The sequence below is a fragment of the Coptis chinensis genome, unplaced genomic scaffold (genome assembly GCF_015680905.1).
Source record: "Coptis chinensis isolate HL-2020 unplaced genomic scaffold, ASM1568090v1 utg3391_pilon_pilon, whole genome shotgun sequence".
In the NCBI taxonomy this organism is placed as follows: domain Eukaryota; kingdom Viridiplantae; phylum Streptophyta; class Magnoliopsida; order Ranunculales; family Ranunculaceae; genus Coptis; species Coptis chinensis.
This window is the reverse complement of record NW_028238146.1, coordinates 1-21,049: the sequence shown is the minus strand read 5'-3', so window position 1 is coordinate 21,049 and position 21,049 is coordinate 1. Positions and strand designations below refer to the sequence as shown.

At 37.2% G+C, this 21,049-nt stretch overlaps 2 protein-coding genes across 3 annotated transcripts; one reads left to right on the top strand and one right to left on the bottom strand.

The window, feature by feature from the left end:
• The first annotated feature begins 89 nt into the window (after positions 1-89).
• Positions 90-11,413, top strand: LOC147473206 (protein argonaute 1-like). Of its 2 annotated transcripts, none has more exons than XM_086587722.1 (22): positions 90-229; positions 724-1,472; positions 1,557-1,765; positions 1,862-2,011; positions 2,083-2,216; positions 2,321-2,430; positions 2,676-2,782; positions 2,930-3,068; positions 3,148-3,264; positions 4,533-4,640; positions 4,747-4,818; positions 6,673-6,795; positions 6,907-7,063; positions 7,164-7,423; positions 9,020-9,162; positions 9,288-9,350; positions 9,428-9,491; positions 10,294-10,429; positions 10,522-10,595; positions 10,686-10,780; positions 10,868-10,899; positions 11,034-11,413. In XM_086587722.1, exons 2-22 carry the CDS (start codon positions 732-734, stop codon positions 11,252-11,254), a joined length of 3,255 nt encoding a protein of 1,084 aa, XP_086443848.1. In that variant the 5' UTR covers positions 90-229; positions 724-731; the 3' UTR covers positions 11,255-11,413. The 2 variants fall into 2 exon arrangements, with proteins under 2 accessions (XP_086443848.1, XP_086443849.1); XM_086587723.1 differs by lacking the exon at positions 90-229 and adding an exon at positions 283-305.
• A 205-nt stretch (positions 11,414-11,618) lies between these two features.
• PSY (PHYTOENE SYNTHASE) lies at positions 11,619-15,218 on the bottom strand. Its single transcript, XM_086587724.1, has 6 exons — positions 14,609-15,218; positions 14,436-14,486; positions 13,280-13,452; positions 12,751-12,986; positions 12,310-12,502; positions 11,619-12,009 (listed from the first exon to the last, which is right to left on the bottom strand). The coding sequence occupies exons 1-6, from the start codon at positions 14,982-14,984 to the stop codon at positions 11,818-11,820; spliced, it is 1,221 nt and encodes a 406-aa protein (XP_086443850.1). The 5' UTR covers positions 14,985-15,218; the 3' UTR covers positions 11,619-11,817.
• Between the last annotated feature and the right edge of the window lie 5,831 nt (positions 15,219-21,049).

Below are 21,049 nucleotides of genomic sequence, written 5' to 3'. Positions count from 1 at the left end.
CCTAGGCTAGCTGTAAACAATGAAACCTGGAGTTTATTGGCTAACTGTGAATGGGTTAAGAGTTAATAAAAGAGTTGATAGAATGGGTTAAGAGGGAGTGTAGGGGCGAGAAGGACATTTGACAGACAGTAATGTATCTCTCTTTAAATAAAAGCGAGACCCACCAGAAGAAGAAGGACAATCACAGTCATAGTCACACAGTAGCAGTCGACAGTCGACCGGTTTTCAGGTAGCGCTTTTGTTGTTTTTCATATCGTTTGCAATCCATTCTTATTTCTGACTATTGTTGTAAAAAAGTTTCAGATGTATGTTTTCTGCTGTTCCATTAAATTTTTGTTAGATCTAACTTACTTTTATGGACTTGTCTTTATATATGTTTTGCTGCTGCTCTAAAAATTTGATTTTTTTGAGGGCACCATTACTCTCCAACTGTGGTTCATGTTTAGGGTTTAGGGCTTGATTGCCTTTTGATGCATGTTCTTCTTCTACTCAACTACTGAATAGTTTATGCATTTTCGTTCACTTAATACTTACTACTTTGGGTCTTCACTCAATATGTACATCATGCCCTTTTACTTCCTCTTTTCAGCCTGGTTTCTGTGTTATTGTATATTTGGTCACTGATCCATCTATTTTCACTTCAAGCAGCATTTTTCTGAAATTCACATGGCCTTAGTTCATTCATTTTCTATCTTGTGTTTTGTTCGGTTGTGTTTTGACCAGCTGACATCATGGTGAGAAAAAAGAGATCAGATGCCTCTGGTCCTGGTGAGAGCTCACAATCTCAAGAACCCACTGCTGGCATTGGCATTGGCCGTGCTGCTCAGCACCAGCACCCAACTGTGAGGCCACCACAACCTGCTCAACAGGGAGGAGGAAATGGCGGATATCAAGGAGGAAGGGGTTGGGCCCCACAAATGCAACAAGGAGGCCGTGGAGGATATGGTGATGCTCGGGGTTATCCTCAGGGTCGTGGCACTTCTCACCCACGAGCTCAGCATTTCACTGGCCCTCCACCCGAATACCAGGGTCGGGGAGCTCAGCCACAAGGAGTGACAATTCAGCAACCTGCTGGGCATGTGCTTGAATCTGGTGTGAGACGTCAAGGCAGTGGTAGTATGTTCTCTGGTCGTGGTGGAGGCCATTCCTCTGGTGGCCCTTCTAGGCCATCCCCCGAGCTGCACCAAGCAACCCCACATCAAGCCACTGTGGCCCCAGATGAACCTTCCTCTAGTGCTGGTGGTTCATCTCGGTCCCCTGAGCTGAACCCTCCACTAGTTGTGGATCAGTTTCAGCAGCTTTCAATTCAATCAGGTGGGACTTCCACCCAGGCGTTCCAACCTGTGGCTCCGTCAAGTAAAACTGTAAGATTTCCCCTCCGCCCTGGTAAAGGTAGCTCTGGTATGAAGTGCATAGTCAAGGCGAATCATTTCTTTGCTGAGCTCCCAGATAAAGATTTGCACCAGTATGATGTAAGTTTTCCAAATTCAGTATGTATATAATTTTTTTTGTGAAAATTGTTGAACTTGATATTTATCATTGACCTTTCTGTTCAGGTTACAATTACACCTGAAGTTACTTCTCGGGGTGTAAACCGAGCTGTCATGAAGAAGCTGGTGGACTTGTATAAGGTATCACATCTTGGGAAGCGGCTTCCAGCCTATGATGGCCGAAAGAGTCTTTATACAGCTGGACCTCTCCCATTTACTTCTCAAGAATTTGCAATCACATTGGTTGATGAGGATGACGGAACGAGCGGCCCTAGGTTTTTGTAGCTCATTTTTTTGTTATTTCAAGTTCTCAGACATTTGTTTAGTTTTCTAGCTTACTGACATTTTTGTCATTGTGCGTTATAATGTAGGAGAGAGAGACAATTCAGAGTTGTCATTAAATTGGCTGCTCGTGCTGATTTGCACCATCTAGGATTGTTTTTACAGGGGAAGCAATCAGATGCTCCTCAAGAGGCACTTCAAGTCCTCGACATTGTTCTACGTGAACTGCCAACATCTAGGTACTTTGTTTTGTCTCTGGATTTTTTAAATAAAAGTATTACTATTATTATTGTTATTTACACCTTTGCAGATATTGTCCTGTGGGCCGATCATTTTATTCGCCTGCTTTGGGGAGGAAGGCATCTCTTGGTGAGGGGTTGGAAAGTTGGCGGGGTTTCTATCAGAGTATCCGTCCAACTCAAATGGGCTTGTCATTGAATATTGGTAAGGAGCTTTTGCTGCCAATTTTATTGCTTTTGTGATCTGCATATGCTAGCCAACTATATCATTTTCTGCTTTCTGATCTCTGCTGTCACTTCGTGATGCAGATATGTCATCCACTGCTTTCATTGAGCCCTTGCCAGTCATTGAATTTGTAACTCAACTCTTGATGCGCGATGTTCAATCCAGGCCGCTGTCCGACTCTGATCGCATCAAGGTTTGTCTTCTTTTAAGTCATTTTGAAAATTTTCTAGATAGTAATTATATATATTGCTTGTGAAGGTTCTTCTTGTGTTCTCTTTTCTTTTCTTTTCTTTTTTTCCCCTCTTTTTCCAAAGTATCTATTAAGTTAACTCAGCAGAACTCGTCTTTTTTGTTTCTTTGTATTGGATTTGAGCCATCTCTATTTTGGCAATATATCCTTTCAAAGTAAGGTGTGATTGTTAAACTTGGCATTGGCAGATTAAGAAGGCACTTCGAGGTGTGAAGGTTGAAGTTACACACAGAGGAAACATGCGTAGAAAGTACCGCATTTCTGGCTTAACATCACAGGCAACAAGAGAGCTGACGTAAGTCTCAGTTTCTTCTCTTCTCTTCTCTTCAATTCAATCTAATTATGTTGGGGGCTTAATTTAATTTACTCAGCGATTTAATACTAAATTTGCAAAATTGTCATCTACTCTGTCCGTGAACCGACATATTCTTGGTTTTGATAGGTTCCCAGTTGATGAAAGAGGTACAATGAAATCTGTTGTACAATATTTCCAAGAGACATATGGTTTTGTTATTCAACACACCACATGGCCTTGTCTGCAAGTGGGAAATCAACAAAGACCAAATTATTTGCCTATGGAGGTAAAAAAAAATGTTCCATCTGCTTACTCTTCCAGCCGTGTTATTTTTTAAGCTTATTGGTTAAATTTATTGGATTCAGGTATGTAAAATTGTTGAAGGTCAAAGGTATTCCAAGAGGTTAAATGAGAGGCAAATCACTGCACTGCTGAAGGTGACTTGTCAGCGTCCTTTAGATCGGGAGAAAGATATCTTAGAGGTGTGCTTCTTAGATATCTTTTAGTTTTGTTCATGATCATATCATGTGTAGTGCATTCAGTACTAATTGGACAGTGACATATAGTTCTTGATGAATCTCTCATCGCTATAAATGTGTATTCTAGCATTCTAACTTTGTTGGCAAAGCGGGCATTACTTGAGCAAGATTGATTTCACTTTTTCATTTGGAGGTTTTAATTGCTACATTTTTTGATAAGCTTTTGTACCCACACTTATATACTTTATATATTAAGGACTGAAACCATTGTCTCTTCAATACAAATATATTATTGTTATTTTTTAGAAGCTATAATTATTATTTTAGCTATATTCTGCTCGGGTTAGTCTGTTTTGTACATCCAATATAAGCTGTTCTTGTTTATGATTTAAAATGTCTCCGAGTCAAGTTTCAGCAGAGTATAAGCAGAAAATGTCAGACAAGATGAGATCCTCTGTCCATGCTGCCTTATTTTTCTCTTGCCTTTACGAGTGAACTTAGATTCAAGGCCTATCAAAAAAAAAACTTAGATTCATCGACTAAAATAAATGGAAAGATTACTCTATTTGGGGTCGTGTTAAATCTGTACAATGATAGGAGAGTCAATGAACTTAGTTTCATCGGCTAAAATAAATTAAAAGATTTTACTGTTTTGGGTATTCTGTGTGAGTCTGTTGCTAAGTGGGACGTGTTAAATCTGTTCAATGATTGGAGATATCACTAGACAAGACCAGTACTAAACATGGTGGGCAATGCCAAAGTGGTGCTGAAAATGCCAAACTTCCATCCAATGATGTAATAATTTAATTGTGTTTGGAGTTGGGAACGTTAATATTGGGTGGGAAGAGATGTAATATCGGCTTAACTAATTCATGTGTTTCAGTTCACTAGTTCCTTGCCAAGGAAAGGCCGTCACCTGTAATATATATATTTTTGTGAATCTGTTAATAACAACAAAGAAAGCAGATTTTGTTTTTTGACCTGGATTGTTAATAACGAGAGCCAAGAGTAGTTCACAGTGAGCGTGCTCCTGAAATTGTCTAGTTTGTATTTATAAGACCCATCATTTTGTTAGCAAGAGGTTCTGTTGGCTGGAGACATTTTTTTTTAATCTTCTTATAGTTCCTACTCTTTAAGCTATTGTCACTATCTGGGTTGCAATCAATCAGACATTTCTTTTTGGCAGCTAAAAGCCTGTCGCTGTACTTTTTCTGTGTGTTGAATATTTTGGATGCTTTCTTGTACTAAAGCTGTAAGTTTCAAATGTTTAGACTGTTCGACACAATGCGTACCATAAGGACGATTACGCGAAGGAGTTTGGCATCAAAATCAGTGAGAACCTTGCTTCAGTTGAAGCACGGATTCTGCCTCCTCCTTGGGTGAGTCAGCCTTTTATCTGCAGTCGTGTATGGTTCTTTGGAAAACACATTTCTGGCATCAGCCATTCTGATCCTTGATTTTCATAATCTTTTATTGTTGGTGCAGCTTAAATACCATGAAACAGGAAGAGAAAAGGATTGCTTGCCACAAGTTGGTCAATGGAATATGATGAATAAGGTCAAGTTCTTGTCAGTCTTGCATCCTAAATTCAATATCTGTTTAAAATGTTTTACTGTACTTTCAAGGATTGGTAATGGACTAAGTTTTTGAAGCAGAATGCTCTTTTTTCTCAGTAGACACTATTTTTTGTGGAAAATGGAAAAAAAAAGGAAGAGAAATAATGCCACCGTATCAGGCTTCTTTTATTTGTCTGAGACTCCCTTGAATTTACATTGTTTTACATACTGCACAAGTGAAGATTATGATCTGTTTATTTGCAATCATATTACCGGAAGCTCTTCTTTCTGTGCATTATGATTAAGGAAGAGTGGGAAGGTTTTCTTGCAATCCCCCCTCCAGCACCACACATACACACCTGCCATTTGCTCGATGGTTCTGCACTTCTGCATGTTTAGTTTTCTTCTAGGTATTCTGGGCTGCTCAGAAGTGAAATGGATCTGTATATGGGTGTCGGGTACTTTGTCAATAGGATATTTAGGATTAAATACTTTGGTTTTGTTGGTTCTTTTACGAAGGAATATGCTTTTGATCCCAGGTAAAATTTGGTTGAATCCATATGTGCGAATATAATATAGTGCCAATAGTGGTGTCCTCGCCAACTAATGTTTGATGAAGCATAGGAAATTATGCGTAAGATACAAAACAATCTCCCTTGGGGCAGTTTATAGCTATGTTACACGGACATGTACCCATTTGTGGTTTGAAGCTTTGACCCCCTATAATTCTGACAAGTAACCTAATGAAATGTATTATGCTTCTGACATACTATTAAATAAATGAGTGCCAACACTTAGGTTAAGTGTGCATAGAGGAATTAGAACTGATATGCTGTTCTTGAGATGACCCTTAATCCCTTATTCTGAAAGCACTTACTATCATGTGTCTGACTCACTATTCTTAGAAAATTGAGTGTCATCTCATGGTTTAAGCGTAAATATAGGAACTGGAACTGATAGGCTGATATTCTGTTATCTGTTGACATGCCCCTTATTCTGAAAGCACATTTACTGTTGTGATTGGGAGTTATATTATGGTAATTGGCTCGATTATGCTCGGAATGTGTCAATAGCTTGTAAGATGAGAGCAATCTGTACTGAGCAAAAAAAAAAAAAAGATGAGAGCACTCTTGGAGAGGTAACATGATGACAACCATGTAGAGTAACTGTATGTATCGCTAGCGATGGCATTTTGGCTAGCAATATAGTTGAAAGTGGGACCTCTTGTATACATTTGGAATGTAGTTAGTTGGGAACATATAATTGGGTCATAGGGGCATAATTTTAGAACGGGCATTAGGATTCGGAGGTGGTCCTCTAGTATATAACTGGTTGCACCATGTAAGTGAGATTCTCTTTACATTTTTTTTCTCCTTACATCCTAATCAATAGATTTTACTTGAAAAAAGAGAGGAGCATTCTTGTAATTTGAGGAACTTGTGTTGGGCAAGTAGATTGTTGCTGCTTTGACCGTAAAACCTTGTAATCTATGTAACCCTTATTATGTAAGTAATGTATAGTGAATTTTGCTGATCACGAAAAAAAGAAGAAAAGGTCATGGTCACTTGGTAATATGTTTTTGACTTTGGCATAAGATATCGTTCATATGTTATGCTCATGGTGTTTAATGTAGTTCCATATGGTATGCATGATAGATGATTAGTTACTCAACTTTGAAGGTAACGATTGATAATTTGAAGCTATGAATTTCCCCACCTTATTGATTTCTTATTTACTTCTATATTTTCTGGGAAATGAAATAAAGTAAATTTAATTATTTTGACATGGCATCATGTATAGTATATAATTTTGTAACTTGCTTAGCTTTTACGAATTTGAACTCTTGTTATTACAGAAAATGGTTAATGGAGGAACTGTTAACAACTGGATCTGTATAAACTTTTCGCGGAATGTCCAAGAGAGTGTTGCGCGTGGTTTCTGTAACGAGCTTGCGCAAATGTGCCACATTTCAGGAATGGTAAAGTTTGAAAAACCTTATAAAATGCAAGTTTTCTGGCTTTTGATTCCTTTATCTATAATATTCTTTTTCTTCTCTTTCCTCCAAACCATCCGTTCTGATTTTGTGCAGGCATTCAACCCTGAACCAGTACTTCCACCGTATAGTGCTCGTCCTGATCAGGTCGAGAAAACTTTAAAAGCACGGTACCATGAATGTGTGACAAAGCAGCGTAAAGAACTTGATTTACTGGTTGTTATCTTGCCAGACAATAATGGTTCTCTTTATGGTATATATAAAATCCTGTTTGTTATCTCCCTCTTCTCATAGCAAGTTATTTTTGTTTTATTTCACTGACTAAGATGTCACCCTTTCTTTTGCATTTACAGGTGATTTAAAGCGAATCTGTGAGACAGATCTCGGACTTGTCTCCCAGTGCTGTTTAACGAAGCATGTTTTTAGGATGAGTAAGCAATATCTGGCGAATGTAGCACTTAAGATAAATGTTAAGGTTGGTGGAAGGAACACAGTGCTTGTTGATGCGTTGTCAAGGCGCATACCTTTGGTTAGTGACCGTCCAACCATCATATTTGGTGCTGATGTTACACATCCTCATCCTGGCGAGGACTCGAGCCCTTCAATTGCAGCTGTAAGATTTTTATATTGTCTAATCGTTTCAAAGTTCAAACATTGCTTTTTGTTTGTGACTCAGTATGTAACTATGTATTCTATGTGTTTTTGGTTATTTGCTGTGGCGGAACCATTGGGTTGTTAAAGGTGGTAAATTGAATTAAAATCATTAGACATATACAATAACATATGTGGTAAATTGTAATATATTGCGATGTGTTTTCGTAAAAAGTATTTCAGCTGATATTTTGTTTGAGTAATTAATGGCCCATATTGGCTACGGATCCCTGCAATGAAGGATAGGAGCATGGTTTATTTCTATGATTACTTGAATATAGTTCAGTCGTATATATATGTTGACACCCCTAAATGACACCCTCACCAAAAAGTGGTATTTCAACAATGAATCAGTGGGTGATTTTTGGTGGAGATTTTTTGTTTTTTCCCACAAAAAAGCATCTCATTTCATTATCTCTAACCTTGTCAAATGTGTTTTACAAAAGTGAAAAAAGGTGGACTGTTACAAAATTGCAAATTTTAAACACCACTTTTGACAAGGTTCTGCATATCGAGATGAGCTGATTTTTTGTGGAAATCATATCCGGATGAGGAGATTATATCCACAAAAAAATAAGCCATTAAGTCAAAGTACACTTTTTGGTAGGGGCATAGGGGTGTCAATTCAAGGTGTCAACGCAGCCTATATATATGTGACTGAACCAAATTCTAGTAGTCATAGAACTATCAATTGCATATATGGGGATATAATCATAGTGTAGGGGTGTTGATTCGGGGTGTCAACGTGGCCTATATATACGGGGGACTTCATATTCAAATAGTCCTAGATTATCAACTACATATGTGGGCATATAATCGTATCGCCCAATCCATGAACACTTTCCAGGGTACAGCCACTTTATTACAGTCCTCTCTACCCTGTCTAGTTACCTTCCTCCCTATTTCCCGTTCTCTTCCATTTTTCCCTCTCTTTTCCAATTATTTTCTTTTGGCGATTTGGGTATATTCCAAAACAGCTAAAACCATTTTTATTCATTTATTTATTTCTTTTATGAAAGGCTGTTCTACAATTTGGGTGATTGTGGGATGCCAATTGTTTAGGAAATACAATTCTCATCTGTTTAGTAATTCTTGTGTTGGGGAAAAAAACCGCAATTTGTTATTTTCAAATTCTACTAGGAGTTGAGTTGATATAACATTGACACTCCATAATTTAAAATACATCCGTGTCGTATATGACACTCGGACATATTGAATGTTCTATACATCAGTTTTCGGCATTTCTCCATTTCGGATAATTATACCTGTACTTTCTTGTATTGTATTCTCTTCTTCTTTTGTTTTGTTTTGATGGGTGGGGTGTTCTTTTCTGGTCGGATGAGTGTATAAGAGGTTTAGGGATGGTGTTATGGGGATCTTGCTATTGTTTAATATGATTCAAATTGGTGGCTACTAGGCTGGGTTATTCTGTTCTGATTTGTTCTATGATCCAGTATGCTACAATTTTATCAATGGTGATATCATATATTAATTCAATCTTCTCTTTTTACAATCAGAAGTGCGAGTGTCATTGGTTTGTACTTAAATTGTCTATCAGGTTGTTGCGTCACAAGATTGGCCTGAGGTCACAAAGTATGCTGGTTTGGTCTGTGCTCAAGCCCATCGTCAGGAGCTTATACAAGATCTATACAAAGTCTGGCAAGATCCAGTTAAAGGAACTGTGACTGGAGGAATGGTGAAGTATGTTTTGTTACTTCTTTGAATATACGTCAACATGTCTGGGTTCATAAGAAGCACACAAATGTAATAATATGGGAGGACTTATTAATCATGTTTTTTATTCGATTTGTTCTCGTACAATACAGGGAACTTTTAATTTCTTTCCGCAGAGCAACTGGGCAGAAACCTGAGCGAATTATATTTTACAGGTAAATAGGTATTGTATTGTATATTACTCTTTTGATCCTCTTGGCGAGTAATGCTTATGGTTTTGTGCATGATGCAGGGATGGAGTCAGTGAGGGCCAATTTTATCAGATCTTGCTGCATGAACTGGATGCGATTCGTAGGGTAAGTTTGTTTGTAGCAATTAGTTATCTGTTTGACGAGGTATATGTATTTTCCTAGCACCTTAAAATCAAACATTGAAGGACAGTGCGGCGGCCAACCAACCCTTCAGTCACTATCAGCTGGAGGGCCTGGTTAACCCACTATAAGATGAGCCTCTGAATTTATCCTTCCGATAATTGTCCACCCCCATCCCCAATAAGAAACCAAATTTAAGTATTTTGTTTTCTCAAGAAACCTTGTTTATCAAAAGAATAATTAAGAAAAAATATGTACTGTAGACTGTAGTGCAATCCCAAAATAATAGACAAATCTCTCCTTAAACTCATGCCCTACATTTTCAAAAGCAATTCCATGGCTAGCCATTACCCAAGGGACGGACTATCTTCTAGAAAACTAGACGCTTGAGGCAAATGGGAAAGGTGTACCAATTAGCTTAAAGCCTGGGGAGATGATAACCCAATTAGGATATCAAAGCATCCCAACTAGCTACAAAGTGCCCAAGAGTACAAGTCTTTGTAACAGTTTTCTAAAAGATAGTCCAATTGGGACATGAGTCGTTGTTTTGGGCCAAAACTTTGGCATAGGATAATTGTAGACCAACTCCTTTACATGGAAGCTCCTGGTTGTCATCGTATTCCTTGTCACTGAAGGTGGATAGTTTTGACCTAATGGCAGTCGTCGCTTCCATCTCCAGTATGCACCATCGGCTCAAGTCCAATTTAATTTTTCTCACGGTGTAAATTAGTTCCCCACCACCCAAGGTTATTGTATCTTCCGAGTTCTTATAATCTGTCATATACAGGCATGCGCCTCTCTAGAACCAAATTATCAGCCCCCTGTGACATTTGTGGTGGTTCAAAAGCGTCACCACACAAGGTTGTTTGCAAACAACCATAACGATCGCCGGTCAGTCGATAGGAGTGGGAACATCTTACCAGGTAAATATTGTGTGCTTCTCGAGTCTGCAGTATCTATTCTATTGATAAAATTTTTGTGAACCTGATATCTTCGTTTGCGATAAATCTCACAGGAACTGTAGTTGATTCTAAGATCTGTCATCCAACAGAGTTCGACTTCTATCTTTGCAGTCATGCTGGGATACAGGTGTCTAGCAATTCTTTAAATATACATTTATATTTAAATTCCTTTTCTAACGATCTGCTTTATGTTATATGAATTGTTCTATTCTAAAAGGGCACAAGTCGTCCAGCTCATTACCATGTGCTATGGGATGAGAACAATTTTTCAGCAGATGGGCTACAGTCTCTAACCAATAACCTCTGCTACACGTATGAATCAGTCTGAGATTTTAGGTTTTGTTCTTTACCTGATTTTATTGTTACTAATTTGGTGACTTGATCATATTTTCTTTGTAGATATGCAAGATGCACTCGCTCAGTGTCAATCGGTTAGCTCCCTTCCCGTACTTCACATGCATGCTTGAAAGTCATCTTTAGATAAATTAAATTCCTTTTCCAATTTATGCCATCTAATTAAATGAAACAAAGTTGCCTAATAGTGAGTATTATTATGTTATGGCAGTACCTCCAGCATATTACGCACATCTAGCTGCCTTCCGGGCACGATTCTACATGGAGCCTGACACTTCAGATAGTGGATCGTTTACAAGTGGTGTGACAGGCCGCGGTGCAGGTGCGGGAGCTGGTAGTACCCGAAGCACACGGTTCCAAGCTGCTAATGCTGCAGTGAGACCCCTTCCTGCCCTCAAGGAGAACGTAAAGCGGGTTATGTTTTACTGTTAGATGAATACGATAACTCCAATGACTCTGTAGACTTATTTGTTACTGGCTAAGTAAATGTTTGTGTACCAGTTTTCTCTTAACTATGGAAATGGGGTTAGACCTTTACTGTGTTGCCTGTTGGACAAAATTAATGAATGTTCATCTTTATTTCGCTTTTAATGATGTCTTATACACGACTATCTCTGACCTCGTGAATGCCTAAACCAAGTCGTAGTGGCAAGAGGAAGGCAATCACGCAGGTCTGTAGGTTAGTGTTTCTTGAAAATGGTGTTCCTTGCTCATTATCAGTACCGTTGGATATAGGGAGACCGATGCTTAGCTATGGTAGTGTTAGAGCATCGACATATTTTCATCCAAACACAAGTTTTGGTCTGCAAAGTATTGTTACATTTAAGTTCTTTCTTCTCTTATTGTTCACTGTTAATAAAATCAGGAAATTGAACGACTGCTATATAGAAGGTACCTTGACCTCAATTCTAATATTGCATTTATAAAAAAGCCCCTCCTTTTCTTAATTAATCACACTGGGTCACGTTCACATCGATGTAATGCTATTTATATAATCATTTTCCAGTTGAAGCTTTTATGGTATTGGGAGATATTTTCAAAGGGCCAATCAGCGATCTTGCATAAGCCACGGGTAAAGCCACTATTTTCTTGGTCTTGCTCACATATGCCCGTTTAGCAAAGTTGTCATAGTCGTTGGCCTCAATCTCATCTAGTATTTGTCGGTACAGTAGCAATGACGCCCATACCTGCAAGAAGCAAATGCAAAAATAAGTCGTTATGTATGGGCCCAAATACCCCCTGAAAGTCCTGAAGTGTTTTGAAGATATTCTGTTTTTTTGGCTCAAATACTCGATTAGCATAAGAAACGAGAAACATATAATAACATTTGGGGTGGGTTCACAGTTATATATGTTGTACCAGTGATCAACTAAGCAGACCTTGATCTTGAGTTATACCAGTAAGGAGGGGCATCCTTCCACATTAGATCCACACAGTTTAGGACAACAACATTTCGGTAGGTTTATATGAATATTCCTTAGTCTTACCGGCCATCTACTAGCTGAGCTGAGCTGCGTTACTCCTCTTTCTGCTTCATCAAAGAACATTCTTGCTCTCTTAATTTGGTTTCTCATGAAGTATCTCCACTTATCGGTTACCTTCCCAGCAAATATATCCTCGTCTGAAATCCCAGCCTGTGCTAGTTCATCCTGCGGTAGATATATTCTTCCTCTGCTTGCACTGAATCAAAATACAACACACAGGATGTAGTTCACAAAGAAACATCGAATATTATAAATGGCCTTATGAAAAGCAACTTTTAGATCAAATCACATTGAAAGCGATACTTGATGATGTAGTTTTCAAAACTGGGAAAATCAACAAAAGCGAGATGAAGAAAAACTGCCCAAGGCAAATGATTTTATCATTTCAAGCGATTAGATGAAACACTAGTAGGAATGAAATCAATTGTATAGATCAACACTTACTCTTCTCCAACATCTCTCAGTATATTGGTCAGCTGGTTAGCGATTCCTAATGCTAATGCAGCATTGTAGACACTTTCTGTTGGTGCCTGTGATTCTGGTGCGATTCCCATCACTGGGACACTCATCAATCCAACAGTTCCAGCAACATAATAACAATAAAGATATAGTTCATCAAAATTCTTGTATCTTGACTTCTTCAGGTCCATCCTCATTCCATCAATCATGTCTTTAAATGGCTGAAAAATGAGAGATTCTGATATTTTGGATGAAAGTTGACAACACGTAAGACTCCATGAGGACACTATAAAATCATGACTTGCAAGCATATCTAAACAAAATGACTAATGTGATAAAAAGCCAAAGAAATGTAAATAGATTGTTATAAGAGAAGAAAGAAGGAGAGAGAGATGCTTGTGTCTATCATGGAAAAAGGTAATCTGAACATGGTAACTTGGTAAGTAAGGCAGATTCCATACTGTGTACGGCTGAATGCAACACGACACCATTTGACAACATATAACTGTCTTACTTGTATGTCAACAGGAAATTTTGCTACTGTATCTGATAGAGCTGCATCGAGCATATCATATGGACGACCTTGAAAGAGGTCTTCCAACCTTGATTCCCACCTATCCAAAGCCTTCGGTGTTATATGAGAAGCATTTGGTCCATCTACAAGCTCATCCGTCCTTCTGCACCACACTGCATACAAGAGAAACTCATTACCTATTCCAGACTCTTGTCAAATAGATCACACTTCAAACTTTCAAAAACCACGGTGAATGTATAAGTAGGTTTAGTGCAGCTATTTAACGATTGATAGGCCATGAGTTAATGAATTACATCTGAATGAAAATTTTATGGCTGTGTAGCCTTATGGGGATTAACGACAAAATTTGTTTGGGACAGAGATTTCTATCTCAGGTGTATGAGTCAGTACTCTGCATCACCATTATATGATGAATTACATGAAGCCTGACGTTTAAAGGAGATTAAGAATAAATCAACTTTAATATATTAATTGAGGTGTTTTATTCTACATTTTATTTTATATTAACTGCATGACAGCGCCACCCACTTACCATTTCTTTAAGATAACTAGCCTAATAGTTTAATCACCTACTTACCATTTCTATGAGATACAGATAACTAGCCTAGTAGTTTAAATGAAAAAAATTATTGCACTTGCCCAACCTATATAACGGATTGAACGATCTCACTAGCGATGTCCTCCAATCCCACTTAAACTAATATATGTTAGTCAAGTACAACTTATCATCAGACAAAATTTCTACTAATTGCCAGATGATACAAATCTTCTTCCATAAATCTCTCGCACTTGGAACATTTTTCTTCTGACTTCCACTTTCAGACTCATATACATATATACGCAGACATACACACATACATCTCTCTCACAATTTAGCTCATGCTACTGGTGGGGAATTTGAAACAGGCCATTGGAGACAAGGCACCACACCCGTCTGGTAAAACCAGCATTCGTTCCCCCCACTCTCTCTCAACTAACGAGGGGTCCCAAGGATCGGAGACTCACACATAAGACCTCATATGGGTGTCGGTATAAATCAGTTGGGATGTGATTGGAACACGGGGTCTATGTTATACATTTTTTAAAATAAATTAAATTACAACTAATTCAAATAAAAGCCTTTAGTTCTACTCACCATATATTGCCCAGATAGCTTTTCGCCTCTCTGGGGTCATTAGCAATGTACCTACATATTGGTAATTAAACTGAAATTAATAGTATGCATTGAGGGAGAATTCAAAGAAAATAAAAGTAACTATATAAATAAGAAGATAAGCAATCAAGGATAGAGAGAAAAAGGTAAACAACCTAAGTAAAATGTTTTGGCATACTCTGCACAAACTTCTCGACATCGATCATAAGCTTCATTCAACAAACTTAAAGTTCCAGGAACAGCCATGTCTGGTTTTACATCAAGATCCTCAGTTGAAGTAGTAGAGTTCAATTGCTTTTTAACCAACGCAGCTTGCTTAAGCACAACATTGTAAACCTTCTCTTCTGATGATACCAGAATTTCACCAGTTGCTGCATGTAAAGAGCAAAAGCTTCTCTTATTTCTGTCAACTTTCTTTCCATGCCTATTCATCTTCATAACTCTACTAGTAGTATTACTCACACAGTACTTTGAGCAGCCATCTGCAGTGGTGTTTGGTGTCACCACCCATAACAAAGCTACACTAGACATCTTCAACTGCTTCGATCACTAGTTACTACTTTGTGCTACGTCTTTTCTTATATGCCAAAACTCATTTCCACTTGAAGATAACAGAAGCAGCCAGAAGAATTGTTATTGTACCAAACAAAACAAATAACGTGAATGAATGAATGAAGTTATTAGGCATGCACAGAATCTCGTTTTCAGTTTCCGTTTGGTCCTATGAAATCTGAAAAAGGTGTACACGGGGAATCTATAGCCAATGGGTTTAAAGCAAAGGGCGATAACCTTATCAGCAATTTTTGATCACTAGTGCTCCTCAATAGATAACACGTGTATTTGCTTAGGTGGTAAAGCGAGTTTCTTGTCTTGTTGCAGTCGTGTCAAGTGTTTATTGGATACTGAATAAGTGTGGAGAGCATACGTGTTCAGCTGTGGACCGAGGGACACCGTTGGAAACGTGTGGGCAGGAGCAGAGAATGTGGTCGTTCCGACACCTCGTTACCAAGTTTAATGCCACTGTCTCCACCAAGGGACGGAGGGGCCATGCGATAGTTTTTGTATATGGCATATGAAAGTGTGAGGTGCTCGCATTGTCATTGAGCACGTTAAGTGTCAACGCACTTTCTTTCTCTTTTTTCGCTAAATTGTCAACGCACTTTCGAGTAGCATTGTAGCAAGAAACCAGTGACGGGAAAAGTGGAAAACAAACAAATATTTGTTTATGTTGATTGTTTCAAAAACTAGGTAGCCATTTAGTGGGGGTGTTCATGGTTCAGTTCCAGTTTTTTTACCGGTTTTAGATTTGGTTCTATTTTTAACGGTTCCTATCAGGTTCGATTCTTTCGGTTTTTTTCTTATGTTTAGAAAAATTGGAACCATACCTATTAATTAATTAAGTCGATTCCAGTTCGGTTTCTTCTCGGATTATAAATTATCTATATAACAAAGAAGAGTGGAGTGGGTTGACAAATTCCACCTTACAAGGTGATATTTGGTTGTGTCACCCCTTCACTATAGCCACTAGATTGTTTTCTTGGGGTGAGTTTAAAAGCTTTTCTCACCTCATCCACCCCACACAAAAAAAGTCTGAACTGTTATTGGGTTGAACTTTTATGGGAAGTTGGGCTCTAAAAAATGGGGAGGATGCGCGTTAGGGGAGCCAAAATTGCACGCTTTACGGACGCACCGGGTGGGGGATGCGCCGCGGAGGTGCGAAGGCCCGTATTTTGTGCCGTGGGGGGGGATGCGATCGGGGAGCCGACATGGCGCATATTTATGTCGTAGGGGGCGGATGCGCGTCGGGTGCGCCGAAGGCGTGTGTATCTGTGCCGTACGACACGGGAAAATACTAATTATTACTAAAATTATGTTTTTAGTTGCGTAACAACCAATATAAAAATTGGTTTTTAGTGCGACAATAATACATGTACTAGTCCTAAATTCAATAATCTTTGAAAGTTTTTTAAAAACTTTAGATACATCACATAAATTGTACGTACGTGTGTATTAACTTGCATTTCAAATCGAACACGTATAGATTATACTATACATATATGCATACGTCCTATATAAATATAGATCATACATTAAATTTTAACATATAGAATAAATACGTGTACTACAATTGTTAGCATTGCACGCATTTATTATCATATATATACATATATACACGTGTAATATATCAAGCATGTGCACTTATATAAAATATTATCATGTGCACGTTTATTAGTTAATATATATAATGTATTAATTAATTCATAGTATACATGAGGTTGTCGTTGACATTATTAATTATTAATATTTATAATACACATGTTCAATGTAATGTTACAAAACATGCATTTAATAACATCTTTTTTTCCGAGTACTCTTCTAATCAATATACCATGGTTTTCATATATATGGGAAGGGATCAATATACTATGGTTTTCATACCATGTCCCACAACTTCACCCACAAGACGAACTAGAACCTAATTTTTTGTGGATATGTCCAACAAACCATGAAGATTACCTCCACAAATTTTCAGCTCATTTGATGATGTTTAACAATGTTAAAAGATGATTGTAAAATTGAAAAATCTGGGCTGTTAAAAAAAACTATAAACTAGGTTTAAAACCCTAATTCCGGTCTTTATTAGCCTAAAACCCGTTGACTTTTTAAATTATGTCTAAAGCCCACCCGATTTGTAAAAGTGCGAAATAAAGGTTTCGTTTTCGGTGAGTTTGTGAGAAAAAGCCAACCACACCTTTATTGTTTTTTCAAAATACCTTACATACCCTTTTATATGAAAGTTGTTACTTAATTTCTTTCTTCCTCAATTGGCAATGGTGATTTCTCATATCATGATTTTGGACTGAAATTGAGACCGCTCTTTTCTCTTTTCTTCTTTGTTCTCCTTTTTTGGACTTTTCTCGAACTCGCCACCACTAAGGTACATTTATTTACACCTACACTTCTATTATTATGTTATCTAGGGCAAGCAAAAGATGGAAATTGACTACTGATAATTTAACTTATCGTCATCTCTGTATTTGATCATATTTTTCATTGAATAATATAACATGCACTCTTTTGAGATAATGGAATTGTTGTAATTTTTAGTTTCATTTCAATTTTGTGTTGTAGGATGGATTTTACTGTTCTTGGAGTTATATCCTACAAAAATTTGACTCTCGCGAGTCGTATTGGTCCGTCTTCTTCAATTATCGATGTCAAAAATGAGATTTCGACAAATTTCCCTTGCATACATGCTATTGCCTGTATTGGTAGTAAGGGTGATTCCTTTTATGGCTACATTGATGAAGGATATACGGTGTTGATCGCGTTTAGGCAATGCTACTCACATTCTATCAAGCCCGCCCGAATGGTTTTATGCCAAGACGATGCCTCGATTCTCCCTCGGTTTATCCATGTAGTCTGAAGGTCCTGGTAGACCCAAGAAGAAAAGAATTGAAAGCACCGGTGTGATTCGTTAGTCTATGATCAATTTTGATGTTCTCGACAAACCATATGTTTTTAGTTGTCCTAATTGAGATTTTTAAGTTTGGTCTTTTGACATTTATTAATGAGAAATTGATATTCATTGTATACTTTTATGGAATGTTGATACTCATTTGAGATTATTCGCTAGTCGGTTTGTTTTATTTTTCATTTGTTATAATGAAATTTATAGTCCAGAAATTATTCGTGGTTTTCGCGTGACTGACAAAGTCAACATTCATGTTGTTGTGATGTATTCAGAAGTCGATCGAGTGCAACATTCATGTTGCAGTTAATTGATAGTACAACATTCATGTTGCGATCGTACCGAGAGTGCAACATTCATGTTAGAAATCAAGGCAGCCAGACTGGTCAGAGAGTGCAACATTCATGTCTGCGCTTGTAATTGATAGTGCAACATTCATGTTGCGATAGAATCGGTGAGAGTGAAACATTCATGTTGCGCTTAATTGAGAGTGCAACATTCATGTTCTGTTGCTGTTGTGTTGTAGTCAGACTGAGAGTGCAACATTCATGTTGCAGCTTGTAATCGAGAGTGAAACATTCATATTGCATCTAAATCGTATCGCGGCGACTTAACCCATCTCTTTAAATGAGACTTCTCCATTTTACGGTGCCATGCTATGTAATCGCCAACTACATAGTTTGATGCTTCCTTTAAACTTGGTGTTTTTGTCTTTGGAATCATGTACTCATAATGTAGACAAAGCTAACCCCATTTATTAGAAACTTGAATTTAGGAAGCAACTAGTCGATGAGGCATTCAACGCTCCACGATACAAATTGCGGGGATTGTAGGTCATCCCATATCACGTGGTCCGAACTTTACTACACATTCACTATGATGCCCACCAACACAACAAAACATTGCAACCCCTATTGGACAAGGATACCATTCAAAATAACAATCACAATTCACAAGAATGAACCTAAGCACAAAATGGGATTTATGAAGTACCAAATTCTCAAGAAATGACGAAACAGAAGCCTCAGTACCACAACCTTTCATTAATTTAGGCATAAAAAAGTAACCAAACTTTAGAATTATGCTAACATTTTCTTAACTGCCATCATTCCAATTCAAGATCAATAACCACCATCAATTATAACTGGTTACAGAAATTTACGCCAATAACACCAAATAGCTTCTACTATTGAAGTTTGCGCCATCATTTCAGAATATACGTGTTGGTCTAACTACCCCCGCGTGAAACATTCCTTTATATGTTCTACCATTACAAAGCCCCGATCTTCATCTAGGCAATCCGGGTTAAAACCCATCTTGAATAAATTAACTTTTCACCATGACATACCACGAAGAGTGTTCGCAGGACAAAAGCATGTCTCATTTTATGTGCTTTCTCTTTCCTATTGTGTGATAACATGAGGAGGCTTGTAGAGTTAACCAGCATTGTTTCATTCCGTTCAATTTCGACATTGTTGGTTTCTTGGCACAACAATCTGTTAAGCTCCTTAAGTGATTGCAGAAAGTTATGGACTACAACCTAATGACAGTTGGTTCTAACGAGTTTGTATTCAGGAGGATAGGATTTGCAATTCAGAAAAGACTTGTGTCACAGCTTGTTGCACGCTTGTCCTAATTATTTGTAAGAAAATAAAATTTCTACTTAAAAACAACAACATTTTCTTTTATTCGAAGAGAATATATTACAAAAAAATAAACATTTTCTTTAATTTGAAGAGTATATACTATAAATAAAAAAAATAAAAAAATAACAACAACAACAACAACAACAACATAGACCCATAAGTAGGAACTTTTGTAATGAGTGTGTGTATTTTATACCACCGCTGGATCACAAACTTAATGAATTGATCTTGGCGGATAAGGTAGGGAAAATGTATCTGTGAGTTTCATAGACCCATATATAAAGGTTGGGGAGTCCAAAACCCCTAGTTATTTAAAAAAAAAAAAAAAAAAAAAAAAAAAACAACATTTTCTTTTATTCGAAAAGTATATACTACAAAAAAAAAAAAAAAAAAAAAAAACATCATCATTTTCTTTTTTTCGTAGTCTACAAAAAAAAAAAACTATAAAAAAAAAACAAATAAAAAACTCACAAAAGCAAAGCTAACTGAACTTATTCTGCTCAAATACAGTCGCGGGCACTACTCTAAAAGCTCCTAATACCTTTCACTATTGAAGTTTGCGCCATCAATACAGAATATACGTGTTGGTCTAACTACCTTTGAAACATTCTTCTATATGTTCTACCTTATTACAAAGCCACGATCTTCATCTAGGCAATCTGCAATTAAAAAATCCATCTTGAATAAATTAACTTTCCACGCACTTACCACGTAAGAGTGCTCAGACAAAAACACATGTCTCATTTTATGTGCTTTCACTTTCCTATTGTGTGATAACACGAGGAGGCTTTGTAGAGTTAACCAAAGATTGTTTCATTCCGCTCGGTTTAAAACGGTTTTTTCTTCTTCACAATCTGTTAAGCTCCTTTAAGTGATTGATTCGCGAAAGTTATGGATTACAACCTAATGATTGGTTCAAACGAGTTTGTATTAAGGAGGATAGGATTTGCGCTCAAGTGGGACTTGCGTCAAACTTGTTACTGACGCTTGTCCTAATTATTTGTAAAACTTGTTATCATTATAAATAAAATTTTCACTTAAAAACAACAACATTTTCTTTTATTCGAAGAGAATATACTACAAAAAAACATTTTCTTTAATTTGAAGAGTATATACTATAAATTAAAAAAATAAAAAAATAACAACAACAACAACAACATTTTCTTTAATTCGAAGAGTATATACTACAAAAAAAAAAAAAAAAAAAAAAAATCATCATTTTTTTTTTTGGTATTTATCTACCTAAACCAAAAAAAAAAAAAAAAACCTATAAAAATAAAACAAATAAAAACTCACAAAAAGCAAAGCTAATCGAACTTATTCTGCTTTCCGAAATACAGTGCGTGCACTTAAAAAACACCAAATAAAAAGCACACTATTTAAGTTTTAGCCATCAATTCGAATATACATGTTGGTCTAACTACCACGTGAAACATTCTTATATGTTCTACCTCGTTACAAAGCCACGATCTTCATCT

What these genes read in the sequence shown, in the direction of transcription:
- LOC147473206 (XM_086587722.1), top strand. Translation starts at nt 732, where the DNA reads ATGGTGAGAAAAAAGAGATCAGATGCCTCTGGTCCTGGTGAGAGCTCA. An exon ending in GAGCGAATTATATTTTACAG is followed by an intron (nt 9,351 to 9,427) that starts GTAAATAGGTAT and finishes TGCATGATGCAG; the next exon opens with GGATGGAGTCAGTGAGGGCC. An exon ending in GAGTGGGAACATCTTACCAG is followed by an intron (nt 10,430 to 10,521) that starts GTAAATATTGTG and finishes TAAATCTCACAG; the next exon opens with GAACTGTAGTTGATTCTAAG.
- PSY (XM_086587724.1), bottom strand. Translation starts at nt 14,984, where the DNA reads ATGTCTAGTGTAGCTTTGTTATGGGTGGTGACACCAAACACCACTGCA. An exon ending in TGCCAAAACATTTTACTTAG is followed by an intron (nt 14,487 to 14,608) that starts GTTGTTTACCTT and finishes ACCAATATGTAG; the next exon opens with GTACATTGCTAATGACCCCA. An exon ending in AATTTCCTGTTGACATACAA is followed by an intron (nt 12,987 to 13,279) that starts GTAAGACAGTTA and finishes CTCATTTTTCAG; the next exon opens with CCATTTAAAGACATGATTGA.